Below are 24,189 nucleotides of genomic sequence, written 5' to 3' on the forward strand. Positions count from 1 at the left end.
TTTTCTTGTCCGGAGCATAACTTCAAGACTACTGGATGATATTAAATTAATTCAATGGGTAAAGAAAGCAAGATGATGTTAGGTGCAGTGCACAGGAACCGTTACTCTTTTTCAGCTTAATACAGAGTTGTTGCCCTTTGTTATTTTTTTATCCGTAGCATATATGGTGTGATGACTGCGATCAACTGTGTGAAGTATGAAGTCGATTGAGATTTGAGTTAAACTTGAACTAAACTTCATAAGTCGATCTAGGGCCATAATTTGTATTTAGGATAATATAAGTGTTATGCAACCTAATTGTATGATGGTCGTCAACAAATGTGTGTAGTATGAAGTCCATTGAACAAAGGTTACGGTATGTAATTTTTGAAGTTAACCAAGAAGGGCCATGATTTGTATTTAGCATAATAAAGGTGTTATGAAACCTTATTGTATGATGGCTGTCAACACCTGTGTGAAGTATGAATAACATGGAGTAATGTTCCCTAATAATAATGTATGATGCCCTTCAACATTTGTGTGAAGTATGAAAGTCCATTGAACAAACATTACTAACTTTTTAAGTTAACCAAGAAGCGCCATAATCTGTATTTAGGGTAATATAGGTGTTATAAAACCTTAATGTATGATGGTCGTCAACAATTGTGTGTAGTATGAAGGTCGAATGAGTTGATAATGAAAATCGCAACTTGCTCTCAACTTTTTAAAACCATCAAGGGCCAAAATAAGTATTTAGAAAACATGGAGCCATGTAACCCGATTCCAATGATAGCCATCAACAATTTTGTGAAGTATGAAGTGAATTGATTGAAGGGTATAAGAGTTATTCGTGAAAAACCCAACTTGCCCTATAACTTGAACCAACTTTTCTAAGTCGATTAAGGGCCAAAGTTTGTTTTAAAGATAATAATGGAGTTATGTAACCTAATTGTGTGATGGCCTTGGACAACTGTATTGGAGTTACAAGTGAAAATGCCAAGTTGCCCTTAAAGTTTAACCAAACTTTCATCAAGTGCCACAATTTGTATTTAGGATAATATAGAGTTATGACTTGTGTTACCTGTATTGTATAATGGCCATTAAACTCTTAGTGAATTGAATGAAGGGTATATGAGTTATTAGAGAAAATCCCAACTTGCCCTTAAACTTGAACCTGACACAATGTGCCATTAAACTTTAACCTTTGTTCCCAAGTCCATCAGGTGCCATAATTTGTATTTAGGATGATATGGGGTTCTGGAGTTGTGTAATTGACCTGAACAGAAGTGTGAAGTATTAAGTCAATTGAATGAACAGTATTGGGAGTTATACAATGTAAGTGGAAATGCCAACTTGCCCTAAAACATGCCAGCACGGTGACGCCTATGCCGGGCCGAGTTGTATAGCTCTCCTTATTCTTTTGAATAGTCAAGCTAAACACTAAATCACTTTATAATACATCTTTTATAAATCTTACAAATGTTTCAACAAAACTAGAGATAAACAATAGAAAATAAATGTTTTAACATAATGTGGTTTACTAGTATTACATTCTAAATTTTTTTAATTCATAATGGTCTGAGACATGTATATCTAAATGTACCATATTGTCAGTTCTCATTTTCAAAGAAAGCTATCATATGTTTTGAGTTTACTTGCTTTAGTTCATTACTAATTTCTTTAGCTTGATTGTGACTGTAAGCCATAAGCTTTTAGAAACACTTTTCCTGGATAGGAACCAGTACTGGGGCTGTGATTAGGAACAGTCAAGTTCACGTTTAGACTCCGACTCAGAAACTTTTATCAAATTACAAAAAACCCATCTTTATTCCCTTCTTTTATAAAAATGTGAATACTTGCACAATTCAAATAGTAATAAAAACAAGCAAAACTCAACTAGAAAGAAGTTTACAATGAAATGAAGAAATGCAGTTTTGCCACTTGAGTCTAAACTCAGACTTGAGACTGTTTGTAATCATGGCCCTTGGTGTCCATTTTCAGAGGTCATGAGAAAGTTCCCCTTGTGGGTCTCGAATTGCTATTCTATTGCTTTAATCTGATTTCTAAGTTTTGTTTAATGACAAACATGTTTGCAATTAGGAATTAAATCTTAGCACTCCCATTGTTAATGGTATGTAAAAAAAAAACATATTAAAACGAACAACGGTTAGAGACATTCATGTGTAAAAATATTGTTCTTAAATGGCGCTGAGACTACTAGAAATCAAACCTAACACTGGGTTATACACATACAAAAATCAGCTTAAAAAAAACAAATTTCACTTCTTTATTAGGAAGCAACATATCCAAACTGCGTAAAACATGTCCACATTATTGTCCACATTAAGAGAATTACAAGCGGTAGTAGGACTGGGCGAAATTCATGGTCTTGATTTTCTTCTGCAGCTGAAGAACGGCATATATCAGTGCCTCCGCCGATGGAGGGCAACCTATAAACAACACATGGTCAGAAAATTACATACTAGTGTAACGTGCGAGGCCAACAAGGCCAACAGATCCCTTCAGAGAAAAGCATGCTCGACCCTGAAGAGGTCCACTGGTCTTTATACACAGTAAATTCTAAATCCACACGGAGCCAGGGCTTTGCTAATTTGCATATTACTAACCAAGTAAACATACATACTATGAACGTACTTCCATCTATTATGGAATGTTATCCTATGAAGTTATGAACACACATACAGCGGACCATTACACTAGTAGTAAAACATGTAATTATCATTTATGTATTGCATGCATTATTTTATCTCCTTTAAGTAGGTTTTATATTAATAGGGTACAAGTTTAAATAAACTTTCATAAAACAAATTTCTTTCATCTCTAGATTTGACAGGTACATCAATTAGGGTTTTAGGGCCCATGATGACAAATTGTCTCAAGTCCTTGTCTAGAGTCTGACTCAGAAAATCGCTTTTATTAAATAACAAAGAATTATCTTAGTTCCATTCGTTTTACAAAATTGATTTAAATAATTCCAAATATTCATAAAAATATAGCCAATTCCATTAGTCCACCTAAATGGCCATAAATGAGTTTTTTGACGATATTTTTTACTATGGCAGTTACAGGGATACAAAAGAAATGTCAAAATGATTAAAAAAAAGTATCCCTGATTGCTCATCATTATAGCTACAAAATTCAATTATCAATACGGTATTTAATACTGTAAGGAAAATTACAATGAAACGAAGATTTGGCACTTGAGTCTGGATTCGAAACTTGAGACTTGTTCAGATTCAATTTTTTGAAAACATGGTCCCTGGTCTTGAAAAGTTTGGTTTATTTTACGCGAAGTAAATAATTACAAGGCAACAGATTGATGTGAGACACAAAGACTTGAACGTTGTTACCTGGTACATAGATGTCGACCGGTATAACCCTATTGCAGCCCCTCAGCACGGAGTACGAGTAGTGGTAGTAGCCTCCGCCGTTGGCACAGCTCCCCATCGAGATGACCCACTTGGGGTCCAACATCTGGTCATAGATCTAAAGCCAGAAAGATTTAAATTTTGCTTACTTATGAGTCACAGTACAAATCTGTCGTTTTTCTGATATATGGTGAGATGCAAATATTATGGGTAAAAATATAACATACAGATAGTACACCTTCTTAAATGTTTTAAACCTCCTTTACTTAAACCTCGGTCTAGGGCCATGTTTCATCAAGGAATCTTAGCCGTAACTTAAAAAATCTAAAATGTACAGGGACATCCCAGATGGCAACAATTCAGTTGAATTTTTCATTTTCTCTACTTTGCTTATAACTAATTCTGGCTAAATATGAATTGACAGACATATCTTTTAGCAAAATAACTAAAATATGACACTAGTAAAATCAATTTAATTCAGAACTAAGATCTTTATTGAAGTGAGCACCTAAAGATGTGGGAAAAAACTTTTCAAGGATTCAATTTTTAACAGGGTTTTCTAAAGGAAAACCCAAGAGATTTGGGTTATGTGGCGACGACCGCTACAACAATTTTTGTTAGGGATGTAACTTTGCCATGCATAAAGCGTTCTAAAAATAACTTGACAAAAATGTTCTCCATATCAAGATGGTATGTCTGTACATCCAAGGTCAAGGTCACACTTAAAGGTCATTGGTCAAAATGCCTTGTACTTTGTGTTTAGTCTGAAACTTTGCCATGTGTAGTGGGATTTTAAATTAACTTTGATTAACTTCTCCATGACAAGATGGTGTATTTACAGCAACACTCATGCGTGTATATTAAAGGTCAAGGTCACACGGGACTTTGATAACAGACACCTGCTCAAGTTTGCATGAAGGTGCTCATGTTTTTACATAGCGAAGCATATGAACCTTCTAGTTTCCCCTCTAAATCTGCTCTCTTATCCATTCATTTTTTTTCTAAACCCCTCTCTTTGCACAAATGTTGAACACCTGTTTTTTCGTCGCATTGCAACATTTCTAACATTTTAAACCTTATTCAAGGTACAAGAAGTGAATCAAGAGACAAACTCACACATACCCTTCTTAATGCTGGTGCCATCTTGTTAGTGACAGTTCCAGCAACAATAATACAGTCAGCCTGTCGGGGCGTGGCCCGAAACACTGTGCCCAGACGGTCCATGTCATAGCGTGGAGCTGCGAAGTGCATCATCTCGATAGCGCAACATGCCAGACCAAATGTCAGTGGCCAAATGGAGCCCTGCAAGTATTACAGTTAATGTTCCACTTGTTTTTCATCAGTGACCAGAAAAATGGTTCTTTTGAGCTTGTTAGATCTATACCTCATGAAAATTGGAACAGGAGCGTCGCAGAAAAATGCCAACTCTCATCTTTTTTTCTGAGCCGAATGATGTGCAAAACTGAATAATTGTGCTGTACATGTGTGCACTGTCTCTTGCAACATGTGTACCAAGTTTCATTTGAATATTTTTAAACTATACTGTGTAAATCATTGAATTAAGCATAATGAGCATTCCTTTGCATGTGAGTTATATTACTATTAAGTTATTAACATGTGTACCAAGTTTCATTTGAATATCTTGAATAGATGAATGGCTAAGGTTATAATTTTGCATGCCAATGACAATGACTACACTAATACAAGTGTAACAGATTTTAGACAATCTATATCTAGTATTGTATAAATAAAAAAGAAAAGAAATGGATAATAATAACATACCTATTGGTCATATACGGTACTCTTAAAATCAGACACTTACCATAAAGGCACATTAAACCTAGGGTCAAAAATGCAATGTTACTGCCTCCTGCGAGTAAGGCGTAATTTCAGAATATTGCATCTTCACATAAATTTCCATACATAACAATATTTAAAAAACAGGGGTTTTATAATAACTTGTTAAATCATTTAAAGTAAAACAAGCTTATTGATTTGAGCAAGAAGCTCAAAGATCAATCAAATGATACAATCTACCATCCTCACCAGCCATGGTACTTTCTTCCATTACACTTCATACATACCGTGGGAAAATTGACGGACAAAATCTTATTTTACTGAATATGCATGAGGCATGAGAGGCAGCTCTTCTTTAAATGAAATCTCATCCTACAAATAAATACTCTTCACTAACCCTGTATTGTCAGTTGTCTCCACAGGTGAGTGGTCTAAGCAGCTATTTAGAAATTTGTACTGACATGGCCGACCGAGTTCATCTCAAACTTTTACAGAATACATTTTTTTACGGGAAATATTAGTACGAGTGTCTGTGCATATTTCGAAATAGGTACCTTGCTGAAGCAATGAAACTGCCTCATAAACTATTTATGATAACAACATTATCCTAGCCAAATCGCCCATGATACACAGTAGTGCATCATCATGGGTATCCAACAATGACAATCGACATGCATAACGTTTTGATACAACATTTTGTTTTGTTTGGGGGCCTTCAAATTGAAGCTTGTCACAAATATTTATTACATTGGGAAACTTGCATCACATATGACCAAGTTCCTAGTTCTACATTCTATGTCACAACTTCAATAATCCTTCAATAACATACATACATGTATAGCCTTTTTTTATTAATTACATGTAGTCTGCAGTCATTATGACAAATTATTCACCACATTCATATGATATGTGCACAATACCCAGGTCCATAGATGAATCAAAGGTCATACCTGGAAGTCATTAGTCATGGTCACACCTAGAAGTCATCAGGCATGTTCATACCTAGAAGTCACTAGTCATGATCATACCTAGAAGTCACTAGTCATGGTCATACCTAGAAGTCACTAGTCATGGTCACACCTAGAAGTAACAAGAGATGTTTGTCAAACATTATGCCCCCCTGAGCGCCATGTTGTCAGGATTATATGGACAATTGAATAATATATGCATGGACCAAAATGACAGCTGATTTGTCACTGACATTGGATGCCGTTAAGGCAGTTTTAAGATTATGACCATTTAAAGTGTGAGGATAGAGTGTGTTATGACCATGACCTTTGACTCTATGACCTCCAAATCCATAGGAGTCATCAGCTGGTCATCAAAAATCTAAATATCAAGTTTGAGGGCCATGGGTGCAGGCATTGACAAGTTATAACACAGACAAGCTTTTTTCGTTCAAGGTACCCCTAAAATCATAAGGGGTCATCTACAGGTCAGACACAACTCCAAGTCAGGTTTAAGGGCCATGGGTGCCGGCATTGTCGAGTTATCACTTGGACAACCTTTTACCATTCAAGGGCACTGTGACCTTGACCTTTGGCCTGATGACCCCCAAAAACAATAGGGGTCATCTACTGGTCAGGCCCAACCTCCAAGTCAAGTATGAGGGCCATGGGTGCAGGCATTGTCGAGTTATCACTCGGCAACCTTTTACCATTCAAGGGCACTGTGACCTTGACCTGATGACCCCCCAAAACAATAGGGGTCATCTACTGGCTAGGCCCAACCTCTCAGTCAAGTTTGAGGACCATGGGTGCAGGCATTGTCGAGTTATCACTCGGCAACCTTTTACCATTCGAGGGCACTGTGACCTTGACCTTTGGCCTGATGACCCCCAAAAACAATAGGGGTCATCTACTGGCTATGCCCAACCTCCAAGTCAAGTTTGAGGACCATGGGTGCAGGCATTGTCGAGTTATCACTCGGACAACCCTTTACCATTCAAGGGCACTGTGACCTTGACCTTTGGCCTGATGACCCCCCAAAACAATAGGGGTCATCTACTGGTCAGGCCCAACCTCCAAGTCAAGTATGAGGGCCATGGGTGCAGGCATTGTCGAGTTATCACTCGGCAACCTTTTACCATTCAAGGTCACTGTGACCTTGACCTTTGGCCCGATGATTCCCAAAAACAATAGGGGTCATCTACTGGTCAGGCCCAACTTCCACATCAAGTTTAATGACCAAAGGTCTAGGCATTGTTGATTTATCACTTGGACACTCTAAAATTATTTTACCATTAAAGGTCACTGTGACCTTGACCTTTGATCCAATTAGCCCTAAAATCAATAGGGGTCATACACTGGTCAGGCCCAACCTTCATGTCAAGTTTGATGACCATACGTTAAGGAATTGTTGAGTTATCACTCGAACAAGCTTTGGTCTACCGACGGACCGACCTACCAACCGACATGTGCAGAGCAATATACCCCTCTTCTTTGAAGGGGGGCATACCTCGGTAATTAGTCATGGTCATATCTAGAAGTCACTAGTCATGGTCATACATAGAAGTCACTAGGCATCGTCATAACTACAAGTCATTAGGAATGTGCATACCTAGAAGTCACTAGCCATGGCCATGCCTAGAAGTCACTAGTTATGGTCATACCAAGGAGTCACTAGTCATGGTCATACCAAGGAGTCACTAGTCATGGTCATACCAAGGAGTCACTAGTCATGGTCATACCGAGAAGTCACTTGTCATGGTCATACCTAGAAGTCACAAGTCATGGTCAAACCTAAAAGTAATTAATCATGGTTAAACATAGAAGTCACTAGTCATGGTCAAACCTAAAAGTAATTACTCATGGTCATACATAGAAGTCACTAGTCATGGTCAAACCTAGTAGTGACAAGTAATGGTAATACTTAGAAGTCACTAGTTATTGTCACACGTAGAAGGCACTAGTCAAGGAAAACATACAAGTCACTAGTCAAGGTCATACCAAGGGGTCACTAGTCATGGTCAACCCTAGAATTCACTTATGAAGACCATACAAAGTCACTAGTTATGATCATACCTATAAGTCACTAGTAATTGTCATACTTAGAATTCACTAGTCATGGCCATACCTAGATTTCACAAGTATGTTCATACCTAGTCATTGTCATACCTAGACATCACAAGTGACAGACACACCTAGACATCAGTAGTCAAGGTCGTACCTAGACATCAGTAGTCAAGGTCATACCTTGACATCACTAGTCAAGGTCATACCTTGACATCACTAGTCAAGATTATACTTACGTCACTAGTCATGGTCAAACCTTAGTCATAGTCATACCTAGAAGTCACTAGTAAAGGACATACTTATAAGCCACTAGTCTAGACCATACCTAGAAGCCAATAGTCAAGCTCCTACCAATGTCACTGGTCAAGGACATATCTAGAAGTAACTACTCAAGGTTATAACAACAAGTCGCATCATGGCCATACATATAGGTCACTTGTCATAGTCATACCTTAACATCACTAGTCAAGGTCATACTTAAATCACTAGTCATGGTCAAACCTTAGTCACAGTCATACCTAGAAGTCACTTGTCAAAGTCATACCTTGAAGACAATAGTCAAGGTAAAGGCCACACCTTGAAGTCACTAGTCATGGTCAATTCTAGATGAGTTCAGATCATGCTTAGAAGTCTCTAGTTAGGGTCATACCTAGAAGTCACTGGTCAAGGTCATACCTAGAAGTCATTAGCCAATGGCACTCAAAAAAGTCCTTAGAAATGTCCCTAGATTTGTTGTATAAGTTTAAAATCATACATGCAATCATCTTGCATCCTAAAGCGCAATTAAAGTAACCTGGTCAAACTCAACAACACTCCAACAGTGGATGAAGGACCTTGCCAAAATTTCTCAAAATACCGCAGAACATGGCCTCTTATCTTTATCATTCAGCAGATTTTTTTACATAAAAATCATTTTACAAAACAAACTAAAATTCCAAAAATTGGGTATGTTGCCTACAACCAGCACCCACTTTTCAGAAAGGAACATAATTGAAAATATATTAATAATGAGATGGACTAATCAGGTGTGACAAAAGTGATATGTATTACTGTCTGAACTTAGTTCAAACATAATTATAGACTATATATATAGACATGGTCAAATTAAAATAAAAGGCCAATGACTTTTACGTGAATGTTGCAATTTTTTTCAAAATTTTCAATCAGTGATCGGAAAAGGGTTGGTTTGAGCTCATAGATCTACAATTCATTAAAAATGGAATTGTTTTACTTCTGTCTACCAAGGGGCATAACTCAATAATAATTAGAGTCAGAGTTATGGGCCTTGCTCTACATGAGTGCATTGTCCCTGGCAACATTCCGTCTCCCTAGGTCAGTAATGCAATAACTGCATAAAGAAAATAGAAACAATTACTGAGTTGTTGCCTTGAGGTGATAGTTTTGATTTGAATATCTTTCAAGACCAATTACTGAATTACTTTGTCCATTGGAAAATCTTATGCAATTTATCCACGATCAGTGAGTTAAAACAATACAATGTAAGTGTCAAAAGAGGTATTTTCTTCATTTTTATATGGAATCTAACAAATAATGAAATCAAAATGTTCAAATGTTTAGACGCTGTTTAATAGAGCAAATCGTATGAAATTTAAGTTACTAGGAGTTTTAATGCTATTATTAAACTTGAATGTTAAATCTATTTCCAAGTTAGAATTGCCAAATGTAAACATAATGTTTACTAGTATTTCAAATCATACTGGTATAAAAGTAAATACCGAAATTTACAATTTTAAAATCGAATACGAATATAATAATATTGTATTAAATTTCACCAAGGACATACGTGTGATAATGAAACAAAGTTATAATGCCCTAATCCAAAACCAATAATACTTATTACCAAAATACTGGCAAGAAATCTAATTGAAGGTGCCTCAAGACAGAAATCATAGACACAAGTGGGACAGTGTTTTACAAGCCAAGGAAAACTGTCAAAACTAGTATCCCTATATAAACATTAAATAAAGGAAGAACACCAAAATCATAAGAAATAGGTCTTCAAATGAGCTAAGTGATTAAGGTTATATCTTGTTAACTGAACCAGTTTTGAGAAGACATGACTGAAGATTTCGTCTATTTCCTGTTGAATCCGGGGCACGATTAAATATTTATCAATAAATTGTTGGTAAAACTAGCTGTGAAATTAATTTTCATGGCCAATGAAGGGGAAAATATCTAAGACAGACTCAATGTTTTCAATATTTATCTAGATCATAAAAGCCACTGAGGTGTGTTCCATAAATTATCAACAAGTTCAAGCACACAAGAAACAATTTCCATAATCTACACGTCTCCTTCATCACATTCGGTAGTAGGACTGGGCAAAGGACATCTGTTTGATCTTTTTCTGTAGCTGTAGGATGCCATATGTTAGGGCCTCCGCTGTTGGTGGACAGCCTGGGGGAAATAAAGAAAGCATTACGCAGGCTGACACAGAACTGTACCATCATTATCATTTTACAAATGTCTTTGTGGACTATGTCATGTATTAACACAAAATCTATATGAGTAGCGAAAATAGCCCCTCAAACAGATGCCAGCAGTTTTCTGTCAAAAAGATGCATAACTATTCAGTATTCAAGGCCTGATTTATAACACATGTTGCAAAAGACAATGTACATGTGTTGAAGCCAGGTACATCACTCAGACCTAAATAAATATTGAGTTATGTCCCTTCATATTTTAAATATATTTAGTTTTTGCCATTACTTAAATTTGTGCATGCAATCGACGACACCAAGCCAAATACAATACCCCATATTTTCGTTGAAAACAGACGCAATAAAAATTATACTAGTACTACATAAATTGAAAAGCCTTCAAATATTTTAGCCACAAATGATTTCAATTATTGCATCTCAACATATAGGTCAAGTTCATACTTAATGGTCTTTGAGCCCAAGGGCTTTATAAGAATACCTTGTGTCTCAGAAACCAGGGGTTCTAACAACTGATAATTGTCATTCTTGAATAATAGCTGGGGTCTGAAGAGTATGAGGGTTTCATGCCCCAAAAAAGGTAGAGGGGCTTAGACCCTTTTTAAAAGATACTTCCTAGATGTACTGTTTTTGATGCAAATGTCCCAGCAAATAAACAATCTTTTACAGTAGAACAGTCTGAGGTTACAGGATTTATCTGGAGCTTTAGAACCACTGATTAACTTTGTTAAAGAATTTTACTTAAAAAACAACCTGTACCGTAAAGGAACATTAAGTTGGTTACAATTCTTTGAGCAGTTTTTACCAATTCATTTACATGGGCTATGTTTTATACAAATGAATATTAGTGCAACAAGATCTAATCAGGGCCATTGTTTCACGCTAACATTGTTACCTGGTACATAGATGTCGACTGGTATAACCCTGTCACAGCCTCTCAGCACAGAGTATGAGTAGTGGTAGTAGCCCCCACCATTGGCACAACTGCCCATAGACAGTACCCACTTTGGGTCCAACATTTGGTCATAGATCTGAAAAGTGTATGTTGACATAATAAGATTCCATAAACATCACAAGGACTTGTGATGTTTATGGCCCCTTTTACCGGGACTAGACACCAGATGATACAATTGAAAGAAAATTGTCAAAAACAAAATTAATGTTACATAAAATTAATGCTGTTATGTAAAATGTTTTTGCGTATTTTTTTCAATTCGAAAATTAACTGGGGGTGTCTACCACGTCAATCCAAGAAAATTCAAAAGAAGCGCAGATATATGTATGATCTGTACCAATCACTTGACTTTCACAGGCTAAATATACACATTATAAACTGGGAAACCATGTGCACTATTTTCAAACGGGTACACTCAGCTTAGACAGCGACAAAAAATTCTTTAAGCATTTAAAGTAATGTATTATCGACCTCATACTAGCTAGTATTGGCAAATCTAGGTTTGTTAAAAAAAGGTTCATGCCAGACCAATCTGAAATGAAAAGCTCTCAAATTTTAAATAAGAATTAATTCTTAACTTTCACACCTGGCCCCAATTACTCGAAAAATTTACTTACTTATAATGTATATTTACTTATTGCAATTAACCAAGATATTTGTTCATATGCTGCATCAAATGAGTCAGGGGTTGTAAAATGAGTTGAGTGGAACTAACATTCTTTACAATCTCATTTTCTTGGTGATAACTACAGCTACATGGTGACATTTCACCTTACTTCTTCAAGGGTAAGTACTGGTACGTGATTAATTAACTGTAAAGACAGTTGGAGCACCTTGGCCATTTTCCTACGAAAACAACCGCAAATGTAAATAGACTGTATTCAAAGTCAGAATTCTTTACATTTAACTAATCTCCAAGTAGATAACCCTCATGAATTTATCAATTTATCAATTGTGCAATAAAATACCTCACTGGGAATCAATTTGACCTTGGTAATAAAAATCACAAAATAATTCATTAATAAACAATTTTTATTAAGTTAACTACTTTTACTTATGCACCAGCATCCATGTGAGACTTATTGTATGGCATAGATGGCCAAGGTGTTCCCAGTGCTGTTCAATGGTGTAAATGTGAAACATCCCAAGAGGTACTAGGTTCAATTCCCAATAAAAGCATCATACAATTGTCAAGTATCTATTTAATAATGATTTCTTCTTTTTTAATGATCACATCAATTATATGTAGTTGTCATCACAACCTGCATCAAAATAATCCTTTTTAACTGGAAGAGATCTACACAGGATTACAGGTTGATGATGGTTCTACATGTAACAGGTTTATGATAGTCCAACATGTAACAGTCTTATGGTCGTTCTTCATGTAACATGTTCATGATTGTCCTACCTGTAAACAGGTTTATAATGGTCTTAAATGTAACAGGTTTATGAATGTCTTAAATGTAACAGGTTTATGATGGTCTTAAATGTAACAGGTTTATGATGGTCTTAAATGTAACAGGTTTATGATGGTCTTAAATGTAACAGGTTTATGATGGTCTAACATGTAACAAGTTTATGATGGTCCTACATGTAACCCATTTATGATGGTCCTGCATGTAACAAATTTATAAGGGTCCTACATGTAAATCTGTGTTCAACTGCACCTGATTGGACAGGTTTTAATAAGAACGAAAATAACAAGACTAGGGGTTTAGCCAGGTTATAAAAAGGGCAGGGTGCTGCAGAAAAGGTACAGGGCAGTGAAGATGAAAAATGCATATTGTATACAGCTGTGAAGATGTTAAGTAGTTTTCATTGACAAAAAACTTTGTTTGAATGTGTTTAATTGAAGTATATTTATGTTTCAATTGCCAAATTTAAGTTTGTGTGTATTTATAATCATACAATCAGCTTTTAATCAAAACAAAGAAAAGACTTTACTATCTACAGCATTCAATTCTAAGAATGCAGCAGGGTGCACATGCTTGTATTAATAAAGGCAAAAGGGTGCTACCAAAAAAGGTAGTGTGCAGTACCCTTCCATAACAATTAAAAACAATCTAAAACCCTATTATCACTTCTACAGCACTTGATTAGACAAAATAAAACATGGCCAGTAGAATAATGCATTACTCTTCTCAATGCAGGCGCCATTTTGTTGGTGACTGTTCCAGCTACAATGATGCAGTCTGCCTGTCTAGGTGTGGCTCGAAATACAACTCCGAAGCGGTCCATATCATATCGTGGGGCAGCAAACTGCATCATCTCCACAGCACAACAGGCAAGACCAAAAGTCAACGGCCATAGTGAACCCTGAAACATGGCAAGCACAAAATTTAACTTTTGTTTTGTCCTTATTAATTATAATGCATTTTTTTTTAAAGAAATACAATCTGAGTGCCAGTCCAAATTGTGCCTGAGAGTATGCCACTTGTATTCAATTCTTTCAACTGAATGTATACACAGTTTATTATGATACTTGAAAAAATTAAATTTTATTTAGTACAACTACTGGCACACATTGGTTATTCTGGTAGTATGCATCCATTAACATATTAATAACAAGACAGGCAATAAAATTCCATTATTCTAATGGCCAAAATGACATTCAATAAATTCAATTCACAATTCTTAAAGTATCAATACATCACAGGGCTGTCTTGTTTATGATTCCCAACCCTAAAAAGTAACATTTTTCCTTTATTTTGATTCAAAATTTACCGATAAGTTGTCTTGCATATGTATAATGTTTTGTTGTTGTTATTTATCAAAATCCGACAAACAATTGTCTAAGATATGCTAAGATATATGAATATATCATTTGTAGTGGGCTGTCAATAAAATTTTGTCATTACTTATTGCAATGTTATTACACGCTAGTTCACATATACTTTTTTACTTTCATAGAAAAATAGTCATGTATTTTTTTATCTGAAATTCTCTTTTTCTGGCAAAATTTCCTATTGGTAGGCCCCCCCACACTCCCCTATAGCTTTGTGACAGCCCTGAATCACTTTACACAAAGTGCCAGAAGTCTTAAAAGCAAAGGAAATAGTGGAAATATTAACAAAATTGTTAATAGCATTAAAGATGATGTAGTCATTGTAAAAGGACAATAATTTACATATCAAACATACCAGCTAGCAAGGAATCAATAGGAAATAATCAATATCGGTAGGAAAAAGATATACATGTACTGTACAATACTGAACGATACTGAATGATTACTAATCATAATAACGTAAGTCATAAGCCAATTAAAGGAAGGAAGCAGTATAAAGTACAATGGCCCGAAAGTTTCCAACATACTTGTAAGCAAAGCTTGAAGCTTTGTCTTGAAACTGCTTGTCAGCATTTATATATTGCATTTGTTCCTTAATATTCATTATTAGGACAATAGATTTGCATAAGAATGATCTAACGCAAATCCAAAACTATGTAAAAGTGGTGCAACTCACTAAGTCATATTCATTTTATCATAAGTTAACAGACATCAGGATAGACTAACAGGTTTTACAATACACAGACCTAAAACTAAATATAAACTCAATTACTTTTTGTTCTTTGTCTATACAGAATTTAGAAAAAAATACCAGACCCCCACTAAAATTTTACAAGACCTGGCTCAAATATCACAAAAATACTCAAGTAAAATATTTATCTCAAACGCAACTAAATTTTCCACATACAAGCAAAGTATGATTTGTATGATACTCAAATACATTTTTGGCTGTAGAATATTATTCCCTTTGAATCTTGACAAAAGGCCTGAATCTACATATTATCTGATAGAATGGCTTTTCAGAGGTGTAAAATCATATGCTATTTTGATAACTTGTTGATATGGTAAAATGAATTGAGACTGAGATTGAGGTTTGACTTAAGTTTTTTCGTGATATTGGGGCCTGGCCAGTCAGATGGGAATTTGCAGTAATTTGAAAATATGTATACAGCCTGTATTTAATTCATATACTATGTCCGTCCACTAAAAGTATGTAATGGTTCACATTATTGAAGGCAGGTCTAACTTCAACCTGTACAAATCTTAAAGCAGAAAACACAACTGTAATCAATCAATCTATAGACATTGACCTTCGGTTCATATATATGTTAACATTTATGAACGAAAAAAAGAATGACTGAGCGCACAAGGCCTCTTGAATAATTCTTAGTAACTTTGACTTTGGGCGAAACAAGTTCACCAAAAAACTTTGTTCAAAAGTAGGTTCAAGTAACTTAAGAATATAAACGTAAATATTTGAATGAAAACAAGTCTCACTCAAATGTTAACAAATTCTCAAAATATTTCAAATAAAAGTCTAAATGTTCCATCTGTCACTGTATGAATGTAGTTTTAAATCAAATTCACGGGTGAACTTCTTAATTGATATTAAATGAATTTATTATATCTGCAGTATAGGATTATAAGGATAATATGATATTCACATAGGCTTGGCTATTCGTGGGAAAATTAGGAGGTTTCCTCAAGGATAATCTGTATTGAATTTGTCATTCGACACTCAGACGGGATAAATTAAACATCTATGTCCATTCATGAAATTTTTTGTTGTATACATGCATATTAATCTTTACTGTATTGTCTCCTTCTATTCTTTAGGGCAGCACAAGTGATGTTGAGTCTGAGAGCAGATGTAGCCGAGGTTCCGGACATTTTATGACTGATTTTTGACAATGTGCTTTTCCATTTGGGATTTGTATAAGAAGAGTGAACAACTGGGTCAGTTGCTGTAGCTGGCACTTTTTTAACCATTTGCTTTGTATGTGATAGAATTTTAGATTGAAGTATCCCGTTTGTGGAATACCTATATATATTTCTGTTCATTTTGCATTATCATCCTACAGGTTAATAAAAAAAACTATTTATGTTTGGCATGTAAGAAAGGACATAGAAAACATACACTCAGTTTCTTAAAATGGGAAAAAGATGTGTTTAACAAAAACAGAGCCGGCTTAAGTCATTTGTAGAAGACATCATTATGTTAAACTTCTTGATAAATGCAATAAAGCATATATGCAATGCATCATAGCTACCTATATAACATTTAATTAGTGCCATTAAAATGTATATATATGCATCTGTAAGCTTTAGGCTAAAAGCCAGTTCCTCAAAAAGGAATACTTTTCAACCACGCTACATGTAAAAGTTAACTCAATGACTACAGTTCACTGCAATATATTTCTAAAAAAAAAGGTTTGCCTCCATATACCATGTTGGCTGCTTGTTGTCTAAAATGGTACAATTTGGTGTAATTTATGCATATTTTTATGTGCCTTGACAGGAAACATGGACATTAGGAATTTCTAAGACAAGGTTGGAATTTATAAGAATATTTTACACATTTTCCAGAATTTCTAGAATAGCTAAAACAACTGGATTATTCTGGAAATGGAGGATCACTGGAAAGCCTAGGATATTCAGCAGGAAATAGATATCCAGATTTTTTACACTGAAAAAATCATAGGATGCACAATTTCACACACAAAAAAACATTCGCTGCAAAGGAACATGATATGAGTGTAACTGTATAAGTATAAAGTAACAGAAGCAGATAATCATACATATATTTTTTAAACTTAAGCTGAAAATTAAAGCTAACATTAGATAAGTCATGGGTTCAAGCCTGGCATTGTTATCCATAGCCACAGTATAGTTATATAACATTATTTCATCCGCATCCAGAACAGGAGATCTTTGAGAACAGCTTGAGCCCATTTGCATGCAGACGCCTTTGAACAGGGATGTACAAGGAGGAAGATTCACAACTTTAAGGGGCACAATAGACATTGATACAAAAATATTTTTTTTAATTTCCATGCATTAATTTTTTTACTCATTTGACTTCAATGATCATATGGTTTGTGTACTGATAACAATGTAGCGATTTGTTAGCCTTTTTTACTTACTTTGTGGTCACTGAGCTATTAACTGATAAAAAAAAACACATTTATAAAGGCTAATCTCTTTTTTATCTGTATGCAAATCATGTTGTCGTTTTTTTATCATTAAGGTCAAATGAGTTAAACATTATAATTTTTTACAATAAAAAACAACATATTTTTGCATCAATCTTATATATATTGTGCCCTTTAAACCATATACATGTATCACAGACTGCAATTTCATCATGTACTCAGTATTTTTTAACTTGAGTATGTAATCTTGTAAGGATGGTTTCCACCTATTGTTTATTCCTCTTTTTATACATCCCCACTAGTATACATATACAGCACATTCTAGAAGCTGTAACAAGTTGATGCTCAACTGGGACTAATACCCTACCTGTATATTCCATTTCCAAGAGTAAAATGTACATATGTAACACGTTTTCCGAAAACGCCCGCCAAGCGATCGTTTCAAATTTCTTCCACTTTCTGATCCAGACAACATGTACACTACATTTCCCACATTATAAATATAATATGTACAATAATACAGTTATATCTACATAATTAATGAGATATTCCACACATACATATACATACATATGTACAATGTAATACAAGTAAAATACTATAGTAACAGTGCCAAAAGTTCATTGCACAGAGCCATAAATTATGCCAGGCTACCAAACATTTTCTGACACTGATACCCTTTAAATAACAGTAATGTAAAAAAAAAATTAAACAAGATGCAAATCTCAAAATCATCAATAAAGCCATAAATTGTTCTTATTCAAATCTCCTGACTTCTAGGTTCTCACTAACAGCTGAAAAATAAGTGAGTATAGCCTTCTTGTTCAATAAAGAACATCATAAGAAAAGCTGCATGATGCAAACACCTATCATTTGCTGTTGTTTATTTTGTCGAAAAGGGGGCATTACTGGACAATTTTTATCAGAGTTGTGGTCATTGCTAAACATGTGCACATCGTCTTCCACAACCTGTTAACAAATTTGCTTTAAACTTGTTTTCACCATAATCAAATTTAAAGTTTTGACTATTTTTTTTGGCTTAATTCAACATCATTTTCAGTCAGTTTAGGGCCATTTTATAAACATGTGTATTACCACTTGCAACATGTGTACAAAGTTTCAATAGAATATCTTAAATGTTTTTTCAGTTATGCAAAATACCAACGATGACACCATGGATATCACAACACCAAGACTATCAGGAATTTTATTTTCCTCAAAAACAGACCAGCTTAAACTCTGTAGATACCTAAGACGAAAAAACAAGACAGGGGACTCCGGTTAGTTTTAGCAGAAACCCTGTAAAATAAACACTGATTCAACAAGAAATCTATCCTGAAAACATGCTGACAAGGAACAGATATTTAAAACTCATTAAAATATTCCTTTCAAATCTTTTTAATTGCATGCAATTTGCAAGTTGAAAGGTATTTGTATTATTATTTTGAGCCTTAAACATTTTTTGCAAAACCAACTGTTTCACCTTTATATATCAGCATTTCAGCATTTAAGTTGGTGCTTGGTAGACCATGTTTGTGATTTAAATGGGATGTGAATTCAAGCATTAATATTTACCTTCCGAGACCAGTTGACAAGATCATCTACTCTGGCTAAAGCAAAGTCCAGCTTGTTGTCCTTAATGCTCGCCTTAAAAGGTGAGGGAGACTTCATGGTCGTCTTTACAGGGTTCATGTGTTCTCGGTATGGTACAATCCTGCAAGATATGACTCAGATTATGAGGATCATTATTTGGTCAAATTAGTTTCTCTGTATATATGATGTGCAGTTTTGAAATTTGAGTGAACAAGAAATTACTCAAAAAGATAAAACAAGTTCTCAAAGATTTCAAAGTCAATCTTATTAAGGCTCAACTTGACCCTGAAAGTAAACAGTGAAAATAAATATACCGTAATCCACCTAAGAGTTCGGACACCTTAAATTAATTATTTTTTTCGCTGTCCGAATACATAGAAAATTACCATTTTTACATTTTATTTAAATGTTTATTTAACCTGCCTTCTTTCTTCATGTTTGCATTTTACCACTTATTAGCTCTACTGGTCAAAGGCCAGAAGAGCTTATGCGATGGTAATGTGTACGTAGTATGTGCATCCGTGCGTCCATGCGGTCGTGCGTTCGTGCGTCTGTAAACAATTGCTTGTGAACACGATACAGTCTTCAGTTTTTATTTTATCTTGATGAAACTTGTACAGTATCTAGATACCCATTAGAGCTTGGTTCCTTTCGAAAACCAGATCCGCCCATGCATGCCTAGATTATGGCCCTTGATAGTATAAAAAATGCTATTGTGTAAACAATTGGTTGTGAACACGATACAGTGTTCAGTTTTGATTGTATCTCGATGAAACTTGTACAGTATCTAGATATCCATTAGAGCTCGGTTCCTTTCGAAAACCAGCCAGATCCGCCCATGCATGCCTAGATTATGCATGCCTAGATCATGGCCCTTGATAGTATAAAAAAATGCTAATGTGTAAACAATTGGTTGTGAACACGATACAGAGTTCAGTTTTGATTGTATCTTGATGAAACTTGTACAGTATCTAGATATCCATAAGAGCTCCATTCCTTTCGAAAACCAGCCAGATCCGCCCATGAATGCCTAGATTATGGGCAATGAAAGTTTTAAAGAAATGCTTTCTATTTTTAGCCAGGTCTGCATGAGCGAATTCTATTTTTAGCCAAGTTTACATGTATATGTAAATTCAAGTCTAGAGTTAAGGGAGACAATTTGCAAGTCTAGGATTTTGAGAGACAATTTGCTTTTTGCTTTTGCAGTTGATTTTGTGAATTACTCTGCCTTGTTCTTGTTGAAAGCCCAAAGGCCATTTTTTAGCTTTAAGTTCTGTAGTTTGCGCATTCATCTTAACAAAATTGGTTGTGAATGTTTAAGTTATGCACCTGGTGTCATTACTGGCCACACCCAGGGTTCACAGGTTTGGTAAACATAAATCTGGAAAGGTTTGAAAATCTTTTTGTGTGTTCGTGCATCCATCTCAGCACAATTGATTGTGAATGTTTGTTCAAATTGATCAATGTTGTCCTAGGATGCCCTTGACTTTGACCTTTTGACCAACTTTTTTTAAATTTTAAAACTACAGAAATTTTTACTATGAGTACAGTTTTGAAAGCATTTTCTTTTTTTAGTCAGATGACTTTTACTTGGCACATATTAAAATAGTTCATGCAACTAATCTGCTTACAATACTTTCTGGGCTCAGATGTTGAACGTGCTAAGTTTTCAGGTAACCCAAACACAAAACATAAACTATATGTCTGTTGCCTTTTACCCATACATACATGCTCTGGATTGATATGACCACAAAAGCCATGCCAGTAGAGCATAGGCCCTTTTGGGCCTCTTGTTAATTTATCCGTAGTAATCAATGGTCATAAACTTATTTATTACGCCTATAAATGTAAATCCTTCATCAAGTTAATTAAAACACCATTTTATACATGCATTGAACTGAATAAACACATTCTATCGGCTTTAGATCAAAGAGTCACACTGTGTGACGTCACATAACTTACAGTTATACCCACGAGGATCTCGTGGAGAGCATGGACATTGCTATGCAGGATTAATGTATAACTGTACGATTATTGCTTCATACAGTCTATTAATGTGGTACAAGTTTGAAGGTTTATTGGCAGATCGTTTTACAAACATGCCATGTCTATGTTTTCTTAATCCCTTGATTGCCATTGTTGTTTCTTTTATCCTCCAATAAATATATCACACTTCCTTTTCAACAGGCAATAAATCGTCTAGGATGGGTAGTAACTAATTAAGTTGTCACAGTGGTGTATACGGTTGGTAATCTAGCCAGGCATTGTAAAGATAAAAATCAATAATCGTCGTCTGTGAAACTTGGTAACTGTGAAAGTTATGATTGATGTCCTTTGGGTGTCCGAAAATTAGGTACACAAAATAAATTATTTTGGAAAATAATTATGGGTGTCCAAATATTTAGAGTGTCCGAGCTCTTAGGTGAATTAAGGTACACTTTCTGGCATTATTCATACATGTTATTTAAAAGAAATATTATTTATAACCAAAGGTTTTTTCTTCTGGATTCTCATAGAGTGATCACAATATGTGTAAATAGAAACTCCATGATTTTTTTTACATGTAATTGTTTTTGTTTTTATCATCTTCCTGCTTTTTTGTGATAAGCTGCTTGCATGGAGCATTTGTAATGGCCGCTGTCTGTCTAGATGTACTCAGCAAAGGCTGCAGGGATTGCCAACGCTGAAACACTGGAAAAACAAAATTGCAGATTTACCATTGAAGTCAATAATGCCTATATTGACCTAAAGAGTTACTTGGGAAGGAGTTTGTGTAACTCATATAAGTGCTTTGGTGGTCCTTTTGTGGGTTTGCGCCCACCACTGGGTCAACTTTTAACTTAAACATGTTTACAAATGATTGGTCTTCTTAAGATTTAACTGCTATTTTATACCTCTCAGAATCATATTTCAATATGCATATTGACACATATTTCCTAATTATTATGTGGTAGAAATAAAATATAAACTAATATATAAACAGTTCCATTAGTTCACATTCCTAACATTATATAAATCTTTACGTAAACCAAAAAATAAGTTTGAGTGACTGACAAGGTCACGATAATTGTTTTACGTCAATACTAATAAATATGCTGTAAATTTATATCTCAATCTTCGAAAAGGTTGCAAACTTATAACAAGAGCACCTGAAATGCAATTTCTTTCAGACATGTAACTAATGCACAATTTAAAACACATTAATATTTATTTTTTAGAAAATACCTGCTCTGGCAGCCATGATGGTTGTTGTTGTTTTAGGTTGAACTTAACCATTAAAAATAATATTTTGATAGAACCGTTTTACGCACTGACCTCCCCTTTCAATACCACTTTCTGTTTTTCCGAAGTCGATCTGGCGGGACGTGTGTTTTACAAGAGGTACGGATAATATCCCCCCGGATGATTGTACTGGCTGTTTTAAACATGATAAAATGATTTCATTGATAGACGGTGTTTATAAAATATAATACCCGGTGTGACATTTTAAACCCTGCGAGTTTAGAACTGGTTAAAAGCTAAGGTTGTTTTAAGCTAAATTATAACATATGTATTATAGATTTTTCCTAAGATTGTTATGTAATGTAGTTTACCAATTATATATTGTAGTAAATAACAGGGAACTCTGAAAGAGAGATCGATATGGTCGAATGTTCATGTTTTATAAGATTAGAAAGCCTTTTTGTGTGCACAATGCTTGGCGAAAAGGGAAAGAAATACATACGTGAAAAGCCATGCAAATGATTGAGTGTATCAGGTTCTTTTTATTTCAATGGTATACGGGATTGGAACATGCTTCCAAATAACATTAAAGACACAGAATGCAAAGTATGTTTTTAAGAAATTAGTTAAAACTCACCTCTTAAATGAGATGGAGAAGTTTGAAAAGTCTGTTTTTTTGTATTCATATTTTTTATGTATTAGATAAATATAAATGCGCTTTCCAAGAATACGCACAATTTTTATATAGTTCCTTTGGAAATTTTTAAATATTCCTTAACTATTAGTATAATTGTGTGGTATATTATATAATTATGTGATACTGATAGTAGTTTATTTGTGATGAATGTCATATATTAATTTAATTCATCTGAGTATATGATATAATATTATATAATACTGTTCACTAAATCATTAAATGCCAACTTTAATACCTTAGACATGGACCCCGTTGGAAATAAGCTTTTGTACTTGTGCAAATCTTTACGGGTTATCTTGTGCAATGTCATTTATTATGTTAAACTTTATTTGGTAATAAATTAGATAGCTTTATCATTAACACCAGAAGTAATACTTGTTTAATAGATCTAGTATTATGTATTTCATGTTAAACTTTCTGTGATATAACTTATTATGACTCTAAATATCATGCAAATACAATATGTGATATATATTATATTGATGTAAAATGTACTGTTATTGACATACTACTACTACTACTACTACTACTACTACTACTACTACTACTACTCCTACTCCTACTCCTACTCCTACTACTACTACTACTACTACTACTATCCAGCTGTATGTAAGATTGCGACCCTGTTTTAATCAATTATCAAACTATCTTCGACGTCGTAACAAAATAGATGCAAAAACTCCGATAACATTTCGCTAAAATAGGTCCAAGAGCGGTATATTTTTATTTAAAACACAGTTAGAAGACACGCATTTTTTTATTATTATCGATTTGTAAACGAACAATCGTTCAGCTTATACATTCAATAACTTTTTTCTTAAGGCCTCTAGAAACATAGGTTTCAAAACCAAGATGAGTTAACACGCCTGGCCTCCGGTTGGGCGTATTTATATTGCGATAAAAATTGATATATACTTATCAGGTCAAAATATCCCTCGAAAACACAAAAATACTCAAATAACCCACCAGTCTGTTCCGCATCGAATGTGTCCCTCACTGTACCCCCTGTATGACGTTTGTGTGTTATAACATTTAATAACACGCTATGAAACTCCTAATTCAACTTATAGCCTAAAGCTATGTCTTACAAATACTTTATTCCGATATTGAGTTTTGAATAATACATACATGAATATATATAATTTAA

General features: G+C 34.7%; 1 protein-coding gene across 2 annotated transcripts; it reads right to left on the reverse strand.

Annotated features, from left to right (window-relative positions):
- Positions 1-1,424: 1,424 nt before the first annotated feature.
- Positions 1,425-22,385, reverse strand: LOC128227892 (NADH-quinone oxidoreductase subunit B-like). Of its 2 annotated transcripts, none has more exons than XM_052938823.1 (6): positions 22,349-22,385; positions 21,685-21,814; positions 19,106-19,244; positions 4,491-4,670; positions 3,351-3,486; positions 1,425-2,429 (listed from the first exon to the last, which is right to left on the reverse strand). In XM_052938823.1, exons 1-6 carry the CDS (start codon positions 22,362-22,364, stop codon positions 2,332-2,334), a joined length of 699 nt encoding a protein of 232 aa, XP_052794783.1. In that variant the 5' UTR covers positions 22,365-22,385; the 3' UTR covers positions 1,425-2,331. The 2 variants fall into 2 exon arrangements, with proteins under 2 accessions (XP_052794783.1, XP_052794784.1); XM_052938824.1 differs by lacking the exons at positions 1,425-2,429; positions 3,351-3,486; positions 4,491-4,670 and adding exons at positions 10,387-10,597; positions 11,534-11,669; positions 13,730-13,909.
- Between the last annotated feature and the right edge of the window lie 1,804 nt (positions 22,386-24,189).

The sequence above is a fragment of the Mya arenaria genome, chromosome 3 (assembly GCF_026914265.1).
Source record: "Mya arenaria isolate MELC-2E11 chromosome 3, ASM2691426v1".
Classification (NCBI taxonomy): Eukaryota; Metazoa; Mollusca; class Bivalvia; order Myida; family Myidae; genus Mya; species Mya arenaria.

Excerpts from the sequence above, each read along its gene's own strand:
- LOC128227892 (XM_052938823.1), bottom strand. Across the intron at positions 19,245-21,684 it reads AAAAACAAAAACAATTACAT|GATTGTACCATACCGAGAAC; the intron begins GTAAAAAAAATC and ends CATATCTTGCAG. Across the intron at positions 4,671-19,105 it reads TTGTCAACTGGTCTCGGAAG|GGCTCCATTTGGCCACTGAC; the intron begins GTAAATATTAAT and ends TAATACTTGCAG.